Source organism: Camelus dromedarius, chromosome 5 (assembly GCF_036321535.1).
Source record: "Camelus dromedarius isolate mCamDro1 chromosome 5, mCamDro1.pat, whole genome shotgun sequence".
NCBI lineage: Eukaryota > Metazoa > Chordata > Mammalia > Artiodactyla > Camelidae > Camelus > Camelus dromedarius.
In genome coordinates this window covers 403327-422548 of record NC_087440.1, presented here as the reverse complement: position 1 = coordinate 422548, position 19222 = coordinate 403327, and the positions used below count along the sequence as shown (strand labels likewise).

The 19222-nt window shown below is 36.3% G+C and overlaps 1 protein-coding gene across 9 annotated transcripts in view; it reads left to right on the top strand.

Moving 5' to 3' along the window:
* HERC1 (HECT and RLD domain containing E3 ubiquitin protein ligase family member 1) overlaps window positions 1-19222 on the top strand; it is a 174649-nt gene that overhangs the window by 78675 nt on the left and 76752 nt on the right. For all 9 annotated transcript variants that reach the window (XM_064485448.1, XM_064485453.1, XM_064485449.1 and 6 more), the window contains exons 20-25: window positions 552-666; window positions 755-875; window positions 5294-5465; window positions 7797-8109; window positions 8558-8678; window positions 14011-14062. In XM_064485448.1, the coding sequence (XP_064341518.1) occupies window positions 552-666; window positions 755-875; window positions 5294-5465; window positions 7797-8109; window positions 8558-8678; window positions 14011-14062 (894 nt within the window). The remainder of the gene's footprint in view (window positions 1-551; window positions 667-754; window positions 876-5293; window positions 5466-7796; window positions 8110-8557; window positions 8679-14010; window positions 14063-19222) is intronic.

Sequence of the window (19222 nt, the reverse complement as noted above, 5' to 3'; positions counted from 1 at the left end):
AATGGACCTTCCCATTTCCCTCAGAGTAGAACCTAGAGGACTTTCAATGGCCTGCAAGGCCTCAGGTGATCTGGCCCCCAGACAGCTTTCTACTGTCTCCCACCGCTCCTGCACATGCACACTTTGCTTTGGTCACACTGGCCTCCTTGCACTCACCTCAGGGCCTCTGGACCTCTCTGCTAAACTGTAGCCTTCTCAGAGACCTTCCCAAACCAGCCTATGTAAAATAGTAAACCCTCATAGTACAGTATTCCCTGTTGTCCTTACCCTGCTTTATTTTTCTCCATAGCAATTATCTGTCATATTAATGTTTTTGTTTATTGTCTCCCCCTAACCCCCACCTCCCAACTAGAATATAAGTTCCATGTAAGATCTGGGGCTCAGTTTTGTTCATTGCTGTGTCCCTAACACAGTATGCAGGATCTAGTAGGTGCATTTGTTAAATAACTACTTAGGAAAATGATAAAATTCAGGTGTTTGATTACTAAAGCTATTAAAATTACCTCTGAACTGTTTTCTGTTAAATGTCAATGCATCATTTTTATTTTCAGATTGGGACAGTGCAACTTTAAGTAATGAATCACTCCTGGACACTGTGTCTAGATTTGTTCTCGCAGCTCTTCTGAAACACACAAATTTACTCAGTCAAGCATGTGGAGAAAGCCGGCAAGTAACTTAAAACTATCCTCAGACAAATATTTGCTCTCTTGATGTTAGAAATTAGGTAACTTTTCTATTTTGGTTCTTTATTTAGATATCAACCTGGTAAAAGCTTATCAGAAGTGTACCGCTGTGTGTACAAAGTTCGAAGTCGTTTGCTTGCTTGCAAGAACCTTGAACTTATTCAGACCAGGTCATCATCAAGAGACAGATGGGTAAAGTTGGAAATCAGTTAATATCTATGTTTTTCTGCAAGTTGTGAGATATGCCACCATATTGGTTTGTGTGAGGGAAAAAAATTGTGCCTTAATTATTGCAGATGTTCAATAAATGTCAAATAGTTCTTTTTCTAGTGAAAAAATTGCATGAGTAAGCGACTGGGGGTTTATTTAACCCCACATTTATCAAGTATGATATGGCTGCTAAGAAAGTTTGTATATTCTTAGGCTGAACAAATAACAACAAATTGAATTGTCCAAACCATATGAAATATTATTCCTTTTTTTTATTCTGATCAGACCACATTTGAATTATCTTATTTGATCTGTAGTGCTATAACTTATAAGGGTTATTAGCAAACTACTTTGGATTGGTGAGGGTCTGAAAATCTTCTTACACAAAAACTGAAAAGTGTCAAAAATGTCTAGCTTAGAGAAGGAAAACAAAGGGGAGCTGCATGATAGCTGCTTTAGAAATACTTAAAGGGCTTCCATGTAGGAGAGAAATAAATGTGTTCCTTGTTATTCCAGAGGGCACAGGTAGGACCAAAGGGTAACATCTGAATGGAGAATCATTGTTAGCTGAAAATATGGAAAAAAGCTTTCTAATAATTAGAATTGTCTACCACTAAAGATAAAGATTATGAACTTCTATTAAGGATGTTCCAGAAGTAATTCTTGCAACAAAAATGAGATGATTTCTAAAGTGCTTGGTAATTCTGATAACATGATCCTGTAATTTTGAGTATAGCCTGATACATCACCTTCGGAACTGCTTGCTTTGAAACTTCATGCTTGAGATGCTTTGTACTCCATTATTTAGATCTTAGGTTTTAAAAACCAAACTGTCTCTACTTTGTATTATAGTATTCTTTTGGCTTGCACTGATTTAATATTTGTGGATCTGGCTATTTGTTAGTGACCTTGAAAGTCCATGAAGTGTATTAATTTACCATTTTGTTGAGGCTCAAATTTTTGAAACTCACACATTATGGCAATAAATACTTACAGATTGTGTGAGTCTGACTGCCTAGTATCCTCATCCGGCCATGAATAACAAAATAACTTTTAGTATGCATCTTAGGAAATCATTAAGAAATTTGTGGGAGAAATAATATACTGTTATGGTATTTGTGACTCTCTTAGCACCTGTTGTAAGGACTCTTTTCTCTGGATGACTGCTAGGTAGCATAGCCACCATGGGAAATAAAATTAACATTGTCCTTACCAGATTTCTAATTTTTGGTTTCTTCAGGAGCAAACAAAGTAAAGAAAAAAATTAAAGACAATACTGTTTATATAATTGAAATATTCTAAGAGAGTAGAACTTAAATATTCTCACCACAAAAGATAAAAAAATGCTGTTTTGCTTGAAAATAGAATTCTTAAACATTTATTTTTTTAACATTTTTTATTGAGTTATAGTCATTTTACAATGGTGTGTCAAATTACCATGTAGAGCACAATTTTTCAGTTATATACGTGAATATACATGTATTCATTGTCACATTTTTTTTTGCTGTGAGCTACCACAAGATCTTGTATATATTTCCCTGTGCTATACAGTATAATCTTGCTTATCTATTCTGCATATGCCTGTCAGTATCTACAAATTTTGAAATCCCAGTCTGTCCCTTCCCACCCCCTGCCCCCTTGGCAACCACAAGTTTGTATTCTATGTCTGAGTCTGTTTCAGTTTTGTATTTATGTTCATTTAAAAATTTTTTTTAGATTCCACATATGAGAGATCTCATATGGTATTTTTCTTTCTCTTTCTGGATTACTTCACTTAGAATGACATTCTCCAGGAACATCCATGTTGCTGCAAATGGCGTTATGTTGTTGGTTTTTATGGCTGAATAGTATTCCATTGTGTAAAATATACCACATCTTCTTTATCCAGTCATCTATTGATGGACATTTAGGCTGTTTCCATGTCTTGGCTATTGTAAATAGTGCTGCTATGAACATTGGGGTGCAGGTGTCTTTTTGAAGTAGGGTTCCTTCTGGATATATGCCCAGGAGTGGGATTCCTGGGTCATATGGTAAGTCTATTCCTAGTCTTTTGAGGAATCTCCATACTGTTTTTCACAGTGGCTGCACCAACTTGCATTCCCACCAGCAGTGTAGGAGGGTTCCCTTTTCTCCACAGCCTCTCCAGCATTTGTCATTTGTGGACTTTTGAATGATGGCCATTCTGGCTGGTGTGAGGTGATACCTACCTTATTGTAGTTTTGATTTGCATTTCTCTGATAATTAGTGATATTGAGCATTTTTTCATGTGCCTATTGATCATTTGTATTTCTTCCTTGGAGAATTGCTTGTTTAGGTCTTCTGCCCATTTTTGGATTGGGTTGTTTGCTTTTTTTTTTCTTATTATGTCGTATGAGCTGCTTATATATTCTGGAGATCAAGCCTTTGTCAGTTTCATCGTTTGCAAAAATTTTCTCCCATTCCGTAGGTTGTCGTTTTGTTTTACTTATGGTTTCCTTTGCTGTGCAGAAGCTTGAAAGTTTAATTAGGTCCCATTTGTTTATTCTTGCTTTTATTTCTATTGCTTGGGTAGACTGCCCCAGGAGAACATTTTTGAGATGTATGTGAGATAATGTTTTGCCTATATTTTCTTCTAGGAGGTTTATTGTATCTTGTCTTATGTTTAAGTCTTTGAGGCATTTTGAGTTTATTTTTGTGTATGGTGTAAGAGAGTGTTCTAGCTTCATTGATTTACATGCTGCTGTCCAGTTTTTCCAACACCATTTGCTGAAAAGACTGTCTTTATTCCATTGTATATTCTTGCCTCCTTTATCGAAGATTAGTTGACCAAAAGTTTGTGGGTTCATTTCTGGGTTCTCTATTCTGTTCCGTTGGTCCATATGTCTGTTTTTGTATCAATACCATGCTGTCTTGATTACTGTAGCTCTTTAGTGTGGGTTCTGATCATCGTGGGTTTTGTCCAGCAAAAGTCCCACCGTGCAAGAACGAAATTACTCAAGACTTTATGAAGTCAAGAGAGTGAGAGGGAGCTGGAGACCAACTCCCCGAGCTCCTCCAAAGCTCTTGTATTTATTGAGAATAGTCAAACAAAAGAATCAAAGTGAAATACGTCATAGGAATAAAGGGCGTGGTATACGTGCAGGGATGCAGGTCAGCAGTTTCAGTTCATGAAAAATAGAAACATTATAATCTTGATTTATACTTAGAAGGTTACAATATTGATAGTACGAGCAATTATTTTTAGCCTCAAACAATCATGAGCAAGGTTACAGTGTTCTGAATAACTGATAACGAAAACCCAGACCACCAGAGTCTCCACACTATGATCAAAAATCATCTAAGCATGTGAAGCAGCCCACCTATTCCCAGCTAAGGGCTAAGTCACAGTTTTCTGTGAGCAAGAGCAGCCTACACTATCCACCTACGCCTGATAAGCAAAGCATGTCCTGCCGGTTAGGGCAAGGGATGAATTATGGTTTTCCATAAGCACAAGCAGCCCTGAATCTATGACCTCTAGCTAAGCAAAGCGAGCAAAGCATGTCTCTGCTTTTTATGGCAAAGAGACAATTTGTAGCAGTTTTCTGCAGGCAAAGCAGCTTCAAGGCAACTAAGCTAAGTTCCATTGATAAAGTGGTGACTGGTATTGAGAGTTCAGTCTTTTTTGCTTTTAGACATTTTACTTTGTATTAGCAGTATAATGACAAATATAGAAAGCATTGGTTTTGATTATACATTTTTTATGTATTTACATAAAGGTGAAAGTACATAAAGGTGAGAATATGATTTGGTAAAAGCAATTATTACAATATCAAAGTTTGTTAACCCAAGTTTGTGCTCCCACACTGTAGTATTGTCTGAAGTCTGGGAGAGTTATTCCTTCAGCCTCTTTCTTTTTCTTCAGTAATACTTCGGCAATTCTAGGTCTTTTGTGGTTCCATATAAATTTTATTATGATTTGTTCTAGTTCTGTGAAATATGTCCTGGGTAATTCGATAGGGATTGCATTAAATCTGTCATACAGAGTAATAACAACACACACAACTTGAAGTGGCTAACTGGAATCAAATTTCATGTTCTTTAATTACCTTTTATACTTGGTGTCATACTCAATTCATTTTAAGTTGTAGCTCTGGTTAGGAGTTTATAGCTGAATAGCAATATATATGAATCAATTTATAGTTTGACATTTTAATCAAAATACTGAGGAAGAGAGCATAGTTGGGTGTCTCTGTATGTGTTTTGTGTGCATACATTCTTTCTAATCTTTACAGATTTATCCAGTGTATCTTTTGGGTTTTTGTAGTAAAATTCATGTGTTATTATTGTTAGCATTATTTTCCATGATAGAAATCAAGGTCTTAATGGAGTTTTTCAGAATTTTAGAAAAATATATTTAGTGTAGCTCTGATCGTTTGTTTAAGATCTCAGAAAATCAAGACTCTGCAGATGTTGAGCCTCAGGAGCATTCATTTACCCGGACCATTGATGAGGAAGCTGAAATGGAAGAACAGGCTGAACGAGAACGGGAAGAGGGGCACCCGGAGCCGGAGGATGAGGAGGAAGAGCGGGAGCACGAAGTGATGACAGCTGGCAGTGAGTACACCCATCCTACTTTACAGATACACACGTGGCACTCTTTTTGGTAGGGCAGATGACTGGAGAAAAGAAAGGCAAACGTTTCTTTACAGTTTTTCTGAAAGGATCTGATGTTCTGTGGTGATCTGAACTTACATTAGCTAACATTTCAGCTCTTAAAACTGTGCTAGTTCCATTCTGAAGCTATTGGGTTGCATGTTTTGGGCTGAAAAGCTCTGGAAGCAGGCTTTTGGAAACAGTGCCTCTTGCACTGAGTCTCATTCATGAAATGATGCCCGTGGTTCATTGGATAGGGTCATTCAAAGTACGTTCCCTGGAGGGTACCAAGTTGTCCACTGGCCTGGCTGCCCACTGGGTGGTAAGGAAGAGAGCCCTTTCTATGCCTGTTAGGGGAGCCCAATTACTTTCCATATGTAGAACTTTTAAAATGATAAATTTCACCCACTAACTGACTGCACTGCTGTTTTCAGTAGGGAACAAGAATATTATTGGCTAAGTGAACAACATTTTTCCTATTTTTATATTCCAAGGCTACAGATAGTTTTTAAATGTAATCATTCAGATGTTTAAAGAGAAATATCAAAGCTTTTAAACATTCGTTAGTATCTTTTGAGTGATTTCAAGTTAAAATGTATATTCACTTTGTAGCCTAAAACATTATGGCCAGCTATGCATTTGATATTGGGATTGTCTGTGTATTTCGATCAATTTGACACTTACTTATTATTGACTTATTTGACTTATTTGTGTTCTGCATACTTCTAAAAATGATTTTCAGGTGGCTCAAAACAAGACCAAAACCCATTAGAACAAGAGGAAAGAGACAAGGTCCAAATGGAGAAAAGGGAATTGGAGATGAAGAGGGAGAGAATAATTATATTTTTAAAACCTAGGCTGAGGGAACTTTTGCAGATGAGCTTAAGACTTAGTTTAGAAATTCCTGAAAGCAAAGACCAAAGGGGAAACACAGTAACAAAATATAACCTTCAATTATAGAAAAATGAATTACAATAGTTACCTGGGGAGTAATAATCTTTAAACTAGTTAGCACTTTTGAGTACTGTTTTTTATGCTGGGCACTGGGTCAAATGCTTTATATAGAATCCTCTCAGTCTTATGAGATGATTTTAGTATTACCCTATTCTAAAGGTGAACAAACTGAGGTTTAAGGAGACAAACCTCCTTAACTCCTGTGCTTAGGGCCAGAGTTAGTAGCAGCTGGAATTAGAACCAGGTCTGCCCCAAATTCCAGTAGTCATTCTCTTGATTACTTTGACTGATTTCCAGCTCTAGACTCTGGATTTGTTGCTTTGATTTTTCATAGAAATAAGGGTCTTTCAACAACAAAATGAGTATATTGTAATAATAATAGTTTGAAATATACACATCCTTTTTTAAAGATTATTCTTCCATATTGACAGATGAATCTAGTATTTTACTAACTTACTTGCCTGAGTTCCCATTAAGAATACCATCTTCACTCCAAATTTGAGCAAAAAATTATTTTCATATTGTGAAATAGCTACCCCTGCATCAGAACCTTGTTAAACCCACTGACTTGTGAACTGGGAAGGGCTGGCATTGGACATTCCTGGTGATGCCATTTGACTCTGGAGGCAATCTTGACCATATATTATAACCAGATTGTGTGCCAGCAAAGACTTTTAATGGTTGTGCTTATTTTTTAATGTGTTCAGAATACCACAAAGTGGAAGTGTTAGGGATTATATGGACTTTGGAAGGGAAAGGGGACTTTTCATTATAACTAATACAACTTAAATTTTGTCTGTTTATTTTGAAACCTGACAGTTTTCAAACCAAGGTCATGAACATTTCAGAAATAGGTGCCTAGTTATTTTTATTTAACCCAGTGCTTCTCAAACTTCAGCGGCCTTCATAATCAGCTGGAGGACTGGCTCCAACACAGATTGCAACCTCCAAGCCTAGAGCTTCTGATTCTGAAGGTCTGGGGTGGGCCCAACAATTTTAATTTCTAACGAGCGCCCAGATAATGTTGGTGCTGCTGTTCTGGGACCACACTTAGAAAACCACTGATTTAACTCATAAAAGCACAAATAGAATTAACCAAATCTAAATTCTATAAAGGTATGAGTATTTCCTATTGTAATTTTTATGAAAAGTTTAATAATATACATGTATTTTTTATATAATTTGAATTTAGTTACTACGCTGTATTTAATGCCTTAAAGTAATTTTTCCCTCTTTCGATAAGTTTTTGGTCCAAACTTTTTGACTATTTTTATTGTTATTTTCTTTGCTCTTCTCTCCCCATGTGTTAAGACCTTGTTTTTGTGTTGCATGTTACAGAAATCTTTCAGTGTTTCCTCTCAGCCCGTGAAGTAGCTCGTAGCCGAGATCGAGATAGAATGAACAGTGGGGCAGGGTCTGGGGCTCGAGCTGACGATCAACCTCCTCAGTCTCAGCAAGAGCGAAGGGTCAGCACAGACCTTCCCGAGGGTCAGGATGTGTACACTGCTGCCTGCAACTCCGTGATCCATCGATGTGCCCTGTTAATATTAGGAGTAAGTCCTGTGATCGATGAGCTTCAGAGGCGAAGGGAAGAAGGACAGTTGCAGCAGCCTTCCACAAGTGCCTCTGAAGGAGGTGCACTTATGACCAGGTGGGACTGACTAGAGTCTTAAAACACTTCTCTCCTCCTATGCGTTGAAATGGTTAATTCTCAAAATTTATGGTATTCTGAAATTAACAGACATGGAGGAGGAAATATAAATTGATATGGATGAATTTAAAGTAATGTGAAGAGTGATACTAATTCAGTCTGGAATATAAATTTCTGATTTAATGAGTAGGCACAATTTTTCATACATATAAACAACAGTAGCTGAGAAACATATGAAGTTATTTGCATATCTCTGTGATTTAGTGGCATGGAAGTTTTTCTGATGTAATTGATAAGGACTTGGTGCTTAGACCTAAGAGTCAGGATTTTCCAGCAACAAACATAATTACTCCTCACTGTGTGTTTTATCTCTGCTGCTAGTTCCATTCAATTTTATGTTCACTAACAGTCCCAAATCGAAAAACTTTTCTTTGTGCATGTGAGACAGGAGTGAAAGTCTTACTGCAGAGAGCCGGCTAGTCCACGCAAGTCCAAATTATAGACTGATCAAATCGAGGAGTGAATCTGATTTGTCTCAGCCTGAATCAGATGAAGAGGGTTACGCACTGGTAGGTATACCTAGATTCAGTAAAGAAGTATTTTTTTTTTATAGATACATAAGGCTTTGATTAGAGTAAGTAATGCACATTTGTTTTAGACATACAAAAATTTTTTTAAAATGAGGTAACTCTGTTGCATAGACATTTATCATTTGTATGTTAATGACTCTCAGATTTCTATCTTTAGTTCTGATTTCTTCCTAGACTCCAAATTCATCTATCTGACTCCTTGATGAACATTCTGCCTGAACGTGTCAGGTGACCACCATCTTAACCTATCCAAAAATAAACTCATCTTTCTCCCAAACCTCTTTTCTCATATTCCCTATCTTAGTAAGTGCTACTATTAACTACCCAGCTGGAAACCTGGGTTTGTCCTTAACTACTTTTTCTTAATTCCTGGTCCCTGAAACCTCACTCTCACAGTCCAATTAGTCAAATCTTAAAAATTTTACTCTTAATATCTTTCTCATATGTCCTCTCCATCCCTCCTGCCATTGCTCTTTTTCAAACTTTCCTTCTCTTTTGCCTGGTCTAGTACAGAAGCCTCCAGACTGGTTGCCCCATCTGTCTTGTGCCTACCTTCAGCATTTCACTAGAATAATATATCGAAAATACAAATCTGTTTATATCTCCTTTACTTAAAATCTTTCAGTAACTCTCAGTTACCTGTCAAAAAAGCCTCAGGACTTGGACTGCAGGCATTTAAGGTAAAAGTCAAATAAATGAGATGCTGATTTATACAAGAAGTAGGAAGTAAGGGGTGCTATAGTGTGATGGGTAAAATAAGTTATAAAATGGAAACTGTCCAAGAGACTGCTTCTATGCGAATAGTGTTGGACTTGGGATTGATAGCTGAATTTTCATTTTGGCTGTTTCTCTGCCTTATGTGTGAATCTGTATGTGCTACTTGACCTCTCTGGGCGTTAGTGTGATATATCCCATGGTGTGATATGAAGACTTAGTGTCCCATGGTGTGATATGAGGATTGTTGTGCCTGTGGTAATGTGTTAGACTTGGCTTCTACTGCTGAAGAGCTTTGAGACCTTGGTCATGTCACATGACAGCTCAAACAGAAACTCAGGTCTTTGTGGACTGAATGATCGATAAGATCCATTTTAGCTCTGAAATTCCTCTTGTGTGAATTGAGAAAATGGACATGAAAATATTTTTGAGAGTGTAAAGTGCTACATAAACCTAAAGCTATTGTTTAAAAGAAGTTTAAAGGAAGCATGAAAGGTTCCTCCTCTAAGGAAAGTAGAACAGTGTTTTCAAGCAGGTTTCATTGTGTTTTTGTTTGTTCTTCCTCCTTTCATTCTTCGTTCCCACTAGTATCTCTTTGCTCACAGTTCACGTTCCCAGTCTTGTAGTCTACCGAGATTCCTCTCTGTCCATTTATTTTTCCAAGTTGGTCAGTCTCATTACCCAGTCTCCCAACCCTTTGCTAATTTTATAGCAGGTCATGTCAGTTCTCTACTCAAAGCCGCCAATGACTGTACTCTCCCTCAAAGTAGAAGCCTCAGTCTTTCCAGGGCCCGTAGGACTGCATGTGTCCTGGTCTCACTCCTCTCTGATCTCCCTGCTGCTACTCTCTTTCTGCCACAATGACCTCTTGGCTCTTCCATGAACATACCACACAGCTTCCCCATGGGGCCTTTACGTGGCTGTTTCTTCTGACTGGGATACTATTGTCTGCAGGCAAATTCTCTCACTGCAGGTCTTGATGTTACTTTTTCAGTGACTCCTACCCTGACCACTCCATTTAAAATTGCAGTTTGCCCTCCTCTCCAGGTGTTCACTCCCTCTCCACCTTGCCTTGCTTTGTGCTTTTTTTCCCCCCACGGCACATAACATTATTTATTTACTATATTTATCAGTTTCTGTTAACCTACACCAGAATATAAACTCCCCGAGGACAAATTTTTTGCTGTTTTAGCCACTATTGTATCCCAAGCATCTACAGTGCATGGCACACAGTAGGCAGCCATTAATTTTTTTTTTTGTAACAAATGAGTGTCTGTCTGATCTATTTTGGTGAAATTTCTGTGCCTGTTTGTTCTTTCTACTGTTTAATTCAGACCCTTGATACCTTTGCCTGGACTGGTAGTTTTCAAACTGATCTCCCTCCTTTTTCCAGTCTTTCTCCTTCAGGGCTGCGCCCAGAGCCAGAGCTCTTAAAAACACAAACAAGAAGAACAACACCAAAACACCCGCTAGTCATGCCACGTTCCCACTTAAAAAAACTCAGAGACTCTGCACTGCCTACCTAGAAATCAGATTCTGGAAAACATTGCCTGCCTGCTTTTGAAGTTTTCCCCTGCAGTAGTCTGCATTTTTGCCATAGTAGTCTGTCTGCCAGACCCCAAACATATCTGTTGAGCCTCTGCTCAAGCATCATTTGCCTTAAATGTCCATCTTCTGGGTTTTGTTGTTGAAGTTCTGCCTCTCTCTTAAGGACTGGTTAAAATGTCAACTCATCCGAAAACTTTCCTAAGATTACTGACTGCAGACTTAAAAAATTGCACAACCTAAACGTTGAGAGCTGTATTTTATTCAGTGGGCATTTCTGGGTTTCAGCCCTAGATACAGCCTCTCAGATAGCTTGAGAGACCTTTCTGAAGAGGCAGGGGAGAAACCAAGATATACTGGAGTTTCTGCAACAAAGACCAGGTAGTTGGAACATCAAAGGATTACTATTAATTAAAGAAAACCAGACATCTCAATTTAATGAATTTAATGCTCTTCTATGTATGGTAAGACACAAAAGTCTGGGCTCCTTGGTATCATGCCTTTGGCATGCCCCTACCTATCTATGCCCTGTATCCTGTTTTTGCCCATCCTCAGTTCGCTCAGGGTGCACTGTTAGGGGTACTGCTGCTTGTCTCCATCTTGAGTTCCCTCCAGCTCACTATTGGGGCAGTGATAGTGGCTAATGACTTGATGGCTGCAGCGTCCTTTGTTTACTGATATGGCAGGCAGTATTTTTCATTCACATGACAGTGACTCTTATTTCCGTGGCCGTTTGTTAGTGCCTTTAATAAACCACTAATGGTTTGTCTCATGTTGGACTTATTTATGTATTATTAGTATTTCTGTCCAGTAGACCTCTTAGGATGTCTAGGGAATTTTTTTTTAATGCCCCTCGTATCTCCTACATTGTGCTTTGTGTGTTGTAAGTGATTGATAATTCATTTCAACTGAAATGAAAAGATAAAAGATGAAGATAAATGTATTAAAGTGGCATAGTTTTCGGAAACAAACAATGAAATCTGAGTCAGTCACTATAGACTCTCTTGATTTTGACCTGGGACAAGGCACTTAATCTTCCTGAGCCCCAGATTCTTTATCTTTGAAATGGGGAATGACATTACCTCTTATACTTGCCTCACTGGGTTGTTGTGAAGAACAAGTTTGGTGATACAGTTTAAAACATGTTGAAAGCGATGTTTTGAAAACATAATGGGAAGACGGATAAATGGATGTGGGCTGAACTTAGATTTAATTGCCAAGTTTAGTTTCTGTAGAACTTTTAAATGGTTAATAAGCAGATTTTTGAAGAAGATAGATTCTTGATCATGTTTCCTTATGAAATATTTAGAAAGATAGTGTCATAAAAGGTGGAAAATTCAAGAACTAGAGAGAGCAGATTCCATTGTAGATGATGGTAACCTGCGCTGAGCCTTCAGCTTCAGAGAGCCTGGTAATAGAGGAAGAGGAGCAAGCAGTGGGGGCAGTTGGGTTTTTCCATCTGAAATATGTTACCCTTTTGCCCGAGGTTATCTAGGATTACCATTCATATCTTAGATATCTAGTAATGCTGAATTATTAGTGAATGAAGTGTTCTTAAAATAACTGAAGTCAACCAGTTTAATGCTAAATCTGTGTCTTAACCTTCTTTCGTAAAGAGTATTATGTGATGTATTATCTACTTTACTGTCTTAGTAAACAGAGAAACCTCAGTAAACAGTTACACAGTTAAACCCAAGTTTAACTGTTTAATACAGTTGTCATACTTATCAGCATTTCTTACTACACTATCTCCTAATCCACCTCCCTCATTTCCATACTCCTGTCTTTCAGAAAGAATTTGATTTAGCATAGAAAAAATTAATACTACTTATAAAAGTATAAATTAGGTGAATGAATTATGGCTAAAAGAAGTTGAGAGAGGAAAATAAAGCCCTTAGTAAGCTTTGTACACCTCTACACTTACCCTGTGATGTTCCACTAGAGATGGGCCACCGAATAGGAAACACATGAGTTACATGGTTCATAGTGTCTAAAAGATGAAAAAAAGACTAGGTTTTCCAGAGAAACTCTGATATTTCTGGTTCCTAGGCCTGAGATAAATTTCTTCCATGGGCCCTCATGGCAAACGTACTGTGTGATACAAATGTTACAGTGCATGACATGGTGATGTCTTCAGTAGCTGTCATGACAACTGTTTGGTGTTTTGTCTAGCAACAAATGGCCTGAGAACATACTTATTTCTGGGTGTGTGTGTGTCTGTGAGATAAAATGTGTTTATCCATGATGTGTCAATATGTGTTACCAGGAAGATTTTCTAAATGACATTTCCTAAATGGATCACTTCTGCAGCCTTTCTTCTTTGCCACCGCCTTTTTTATTGTGTGACGGAGGATAGCTGAAATGTCAAAGACCATAATGTCAAGTCTGTGCATAAGTTTGTCATATGGTTTGCATATGGTTGGCTGCACGCATGAGAGGGTAGACAGTTGTCGGCAGTGCCTCCCCATCACACACACACACAAAAATGTATTTTCTTTCTTCCTGAAAGCCTTCACTGTTTTATTAGCTGTCTGCAATTTCACCATTTGAGATTTCTTTATTTTAACAAGTTTTTAAACAACGTTTTAAAATATTTAAAAATACTACCAGAAGGCTTAGGACTGTGTTATTTTTCTGTTAGTGTGGACTCCTCAGATTCTCTTCGAAACACCTGGCCAAGGCTAATGGGAGTTTTGAAAAGAATGGGAAACGAGGGTAGAGAGCAGGTAGTAATTTCAGAAAATGAAACTTTGCTACAGGGACTTTAGACATCTAGGGGATATTAATAAGAGATCATACTGTGTTTGGAGGATGAAAGACAAAGATTCCAAAGAAGAAAAGGTAACAACAAAGAAAATCTATTGCTATTTTACAAGGTTAATGAACGTGAAAGTTGACTTTGTCTTTTAGTGTCTCATAGTCACATGCCTGAGCTTTCTTATACCTGTTTTTAGTGGGTTTTTAGAGACTCTTTGTTCTTAGCCTGACCTGACTGGTGAATAAGTACATAATTTTCACAATTAAATTTTATTATTTATTTTTAACTTAACAGAGTGGAAGGCGAAATGTTGATTTGGATTTGGCATCATCTCATAGAAAGAGAGGTATGTATCAAATATTAAATATCAGGTTAAATTAACTGTTTTTATATCTGATGTATTTAGATCTGACTGTCATTGAAATATTATTGCAAAAAAAATTTAGAAACACTTAATCAGAAAAGTTAAAAGGAAGATCATTTTGTTTAAGATATACACCCTTTGAAAAATCTGGGAATGTCTAGGAGTTAATAGTTCTGTTTCTCATTTGTCACGTGTTTTGGCTTTTTAGAAGTCGTGTGGGAACTCCAGAAACTTTACACTGCGGGGGCTTATGGGCATAATGGCCATGTTTTAGCTCGCTGGGATAGTTGCTGTGACTTAAATGGTGTTACAGGGAGAGCTCTTTACCCCAGTCACCTTCCATACTCAAGCATACACTTTAAACCTGAAAGTTTCTACTTTTTTTCCCCTTTGCTTTCAGGATAAAGCATGTAAGAGATCAACAGATGATTTCTTAAAAAAAAAAATTCCCATGAGAAATAATTTTAGTGTCATCAAGAGTTAAGCTCATTTGTTAAAAGCTGTTATCTTAGTGAATAATGTAGTTAACTCTTGGTTTTACGTACAGATAGATGGAAGGAACAGCAGTTTTCAATAATATAAATCCAAAGTAAAAACTCTTGTTATTCTCTGTTAATTGACACTTTTATTAAACCCATTTATTCTATGGTTGTGAAAATGTGAAATGTTAAAAATCTCCGCTAGTGGCAGTTTCCTAAAAGCCTGTGGCAAAACCTTTTTTCCCATGATACTAAGTCTTTTATATTTCAGAATTAAACCATTCTCTTGATAGCTTCCTCGGCAGGATGTTAGTTTCCCCTACAGGAAAAAAAAAGTGAGAAATGAGGTAAAACTGAGGAATGAGAGGAAGCAATGTGCACACAATTTTTTCATTTTTGTGTTTATAACTTAGAGCAAGAAAAGTTGATTCTTCTGTAGAGTAAAATATGGTAATACTTTATTCTCCACTTACAATTAGAATGTGGAGAATGATTTTTCTGAACTATTAAGAATTGTAAGAACTAGAGCTGGTGCTTTCTTTATTGAAAAATCTTTGAAGACTACAGCATATTAAGGCTGTTCGGTTTTTAAAAAAACGATAAGGTATTTCTGATAGCAAAGAAATTAAATGATGTTTAATACAGTGTGCAGTATGTATTTTATTATTTCCTAATTTTTTTTGAAAATTGGTAATTTGTATGCCATAATTAGCCAGAGTGTCCTTTTCTTTAGCCACTTGACTTAGGAATTAACTTAAATTTTGGGGACAGTTTAACTTTCCTAATGTGGTTAGCTCAGGTGAAGGTAGTTGCTACAGTTTCTATGTTATATTAGTGAAAAGATGGCTCCAGACTTACTGAGCAGCATAAGGGGTCCAACCTGTCGTTTAAGAGCTTCCTGCTATACTAATTATTTATAAGTGATAGTCTGTTGGCTAAAATTACTCTTTTCTCTCAGATCTTTATCATGCTTATGGAAATAAAAATTTGAGATTCGGTCTGTGTTAACCATGTCAGCATGTGGCAAAGTAATCTTTGGAATAAAACAAAAAGTGGTATCTTTACCTTTGAATTAAGAATAACCTAGAATTCGAGTATAAATTACTTAGGAGGAATTAATATAACATTTAAAAATCATTATCCTAGAGTTACTACCTGTTCAAATTTTAAACAATCGCCCTACAAGTAGATGTGGATTTCCTATAGTTTTAGAGCGAAGTAATTACAAATGAATTAAGCCGTTAATCCAAATTTTGTTTAGAGATAAACCAACTTCTCCAAAAGCTCAAGGTAGTACCAAGACCTTCGAATTTAACTTTATTTTGTTGGAAACAGAAGGGCAAATACAGGACCTCATAAGAAAAGTTTATTTTTTTTTAAATTACCCATTTAGAAAGTTGTAATAGGGGGCAAAACTAGTTACGCCAATTTATTATCACTTAATTTATTCTAGTAATCATTACATTTTAACGTTCCCAGGGAAAAAACTTTGCTAATAGCTTTGTTCCTAGTAATAAGTGACTACAGAGTAGAATTACTATTTTAGGAAAGGCAGCAAAAATAGTTTTCAATCTCATGAATCGTAGTACTTGTGGATTTAATAATGGAAATGTACACTTAATAGTTTCATTTATTGTATTATAATGGATTTCCTTCTTTAAAAGAAATTAACATTGAAAATACATTCGGGACATTATATTTTGAAAGGAATTTAAAAAAATCATGTATATTTAGAGACTACCCTCTGGATTTTTTTTCTTTTTAACCACAGTGGGGGTTTTTTTGCTTGTTTTGTTTTCCTCTTTAATGATGGTAAAATAAACCACCTGTTTTTTCCTTATTTATTATTAATATGGGCCAGATGTCATAAGCCATAATATGCCTGTCATCAGTCGGGCAGATGAACTACTAAGTCTGAGAACTTTTAGGAGCCATTCAGGTGTTCTGATTCTGACTTGAGCTATGAAGGACAGGCAAATGTCCAGCCAAGTGAGAATTCTCCTATATGTTTTTTACCCCTTTCCAATATTTTGAAAAGGAAATGTAATTTTTTCCCCTTCAGATTGCTTTTTCATCTATTAGCCGAATGGTCCAGAGTTATTCAAAGAGAAATTGGAGATTACAGTGTTTAATTACGTCCCATTTACTGAGGCTAAATGGATATATCAGTATCAGCTGATGGTTGTGTGCATTTCAGCTGCCCTTACTATGCCTCCAGAGGCTCCTCCTGGAGAGGGCCTAGTGCCTCTAATTTCAGTATTTGGCACTGAGGATACTGGGATACATGCTGTTGAACCATGATTGCTGCTTCTCCCCTCACTCCAGTTAATGTTTCACAACTGGTCTATGCTCTTGGTCCAAGAAAGAGTAGAGCAAAGTAGAGAAAGGTAGGAAATGGTAGAGCAAAGTGAGCAAATAATTGTAGCTCAGCCAACTCGCTCAGCTCTTTTGAGGCATCAAAGCTAAATTCTAAGACCAGAAATGTCATATAATACTTTAAACAGAGACAAGTGAAACATATTCCTGCTTAGAGCCTCAGAAGCAATATGAAATTTATGAACACTATAAACTGCTTACTATATGCCAGTTATTGTTCTAATCACGTCAAACATAATAACTCATTTAATTTTCCATCAAATTTAATTGTCAAAATTCTTGGCAAAACCTGTTAAACTAGATGTTGTATTTTGGTACTTTGATAAATACTTTAAAAATTTGCTGTAGTTGTGCAGAACTGAGCTCATCCTTTGCTGAAAGGCAGTACCTTTTTGCACATACTTAACTTTAGTTTTCATGCTTAAGCTGAAGCTGATACAGTGAAAAATGGGAATACCAAAGCAAAAATTTAAGGAGATTATAGTTTGATTTAATCCCCACCCTAACCCTACCCCGACTCCTGCTGCCCCAGGTCTTTAAATATAATATTAGGGTTTTATTGCTAAATAATATTGGGAACATTTATCAACATGTGTGTTTCATGGTGTAACTTGTATGGGTGAAGTGCTGTTTTATCTATGCATTTCAAATTAGATTTATAAAGAAGAACAAATGTGAATGTTGTCTCCTGTATCAAATTTCTCCTTTTGTCTTCTGATTCTTGTTGTGGTAGTGTATTTACTCCTTTTTGGCCAGTTGAGCCCCAGAAAAAAGAAGAGCTTCAAGCAAGTACATGATGGCATGTTTAATTTTTTTCCCCTTTTAGCTTGCCTACATATTTTATGGTTTATAAAGTATGTATTGCAGTTCTGCCATGTTCATTTTGAAAATTCCATTTAAGAACCAAAGTTGTAAGGACAAGTAAACAATCTCAAATTTCTTGTTGAATTATATTTTCTTTTCATAGTAGGAGACTCTGACTTAATATCAAGTAAGAATTGGGCTCAGTTACTGTTACTCTGTAGAGACTTTTGATATGCTTTTCAGACACAATATTTTCTATATTCAAATAAAACAATACAGAACAAATCACTTATTAGGTTGTTACAATGGTTTACAAGTTAGAGTTTTTTCATCTCTCATTTCCATACCGTAAATTTTTGTGTTTCCAAGTATTTTTGCTGTCAGCCTAAATATTTTGATTGCAATTATTTAATTTATTTATTTACCCTAATGCTTTCAGATAGTGTCTTTCCTGTACTTTCCTATATTTTATTCATACAAAGTTTTGTTTGGGTTATACACTTTATAGGTTGTATCCTTTAAATTAGGCGTCAGCAAACTAACTAGTGCACCACATCTGGATTGCTTTTTTTGAAAGTAAGGTTTTATTGGAACACAGCCACACTCATGTATTATCTGTGACTGTTTTCATGCTATAACAGCAGAGTTGAGTAGTTGCATGAATAGTTAATGACCCACGAAATGTAAAATATCTGGCTTTTTACAGGAAGAGTTTGCTGACCCTTGCTTTAAATCTCAGGGAGGATTTAATTGGGGATTGGCCACCTAATCATAGAATATTTTGGAGTATATGAAGACAATTCACTTTTTGTAGATTCTTCACAGTTGAATCTTTGGATAGGCAGGCAGTTGAAATTTTCATGGATCAGTGATTTGTGAGTTGATTAATAACAGGAATATGTAAACTTAGGGAATTATTGTCATTAACTTAGCAGATCATTTTCCTTGAGCCTCTATTTCCTCAAGTGAGGAAATTTGACTAGATAATCTTTAAAGTTGCTTTTACTTCAGTGGTTCTAACATTAGCTCATTGCACATTTTATTTTCATTTTGAAAAGTAATTCATAAATATTGGAAGAGAAAAGAACTTTTTATTCTGAAATTTTATTACTGAACCAACAAGCTCAATGCTAAGAGCCAAAAAATATCATTTGTGAGTTAAGGTTAAATCCAGATTCTGAATTTGGGCTACTTAAAGAAATGGAAAATGATTATTTGTCTTTATTTTCTTTTTTTCCACATTAGCTCCTGCTTTATTCTTTAAATGTCATTTTTAATTTAATACATTATACATCCATGACATCATTGTTTGGATTTTTACTCTTTTCTGTATTATATGAAAAAATATTCAGCTATACAATTTGTGTAAATTTTCAGATTGGTTATTTTTTATGTGCATGAAAACCAAAAATCCAGTATTTTTTAATCTAAGAATTCTTGCTAAAACATGAAAGGCAGATAAACCATATATTCTTTGCCATTC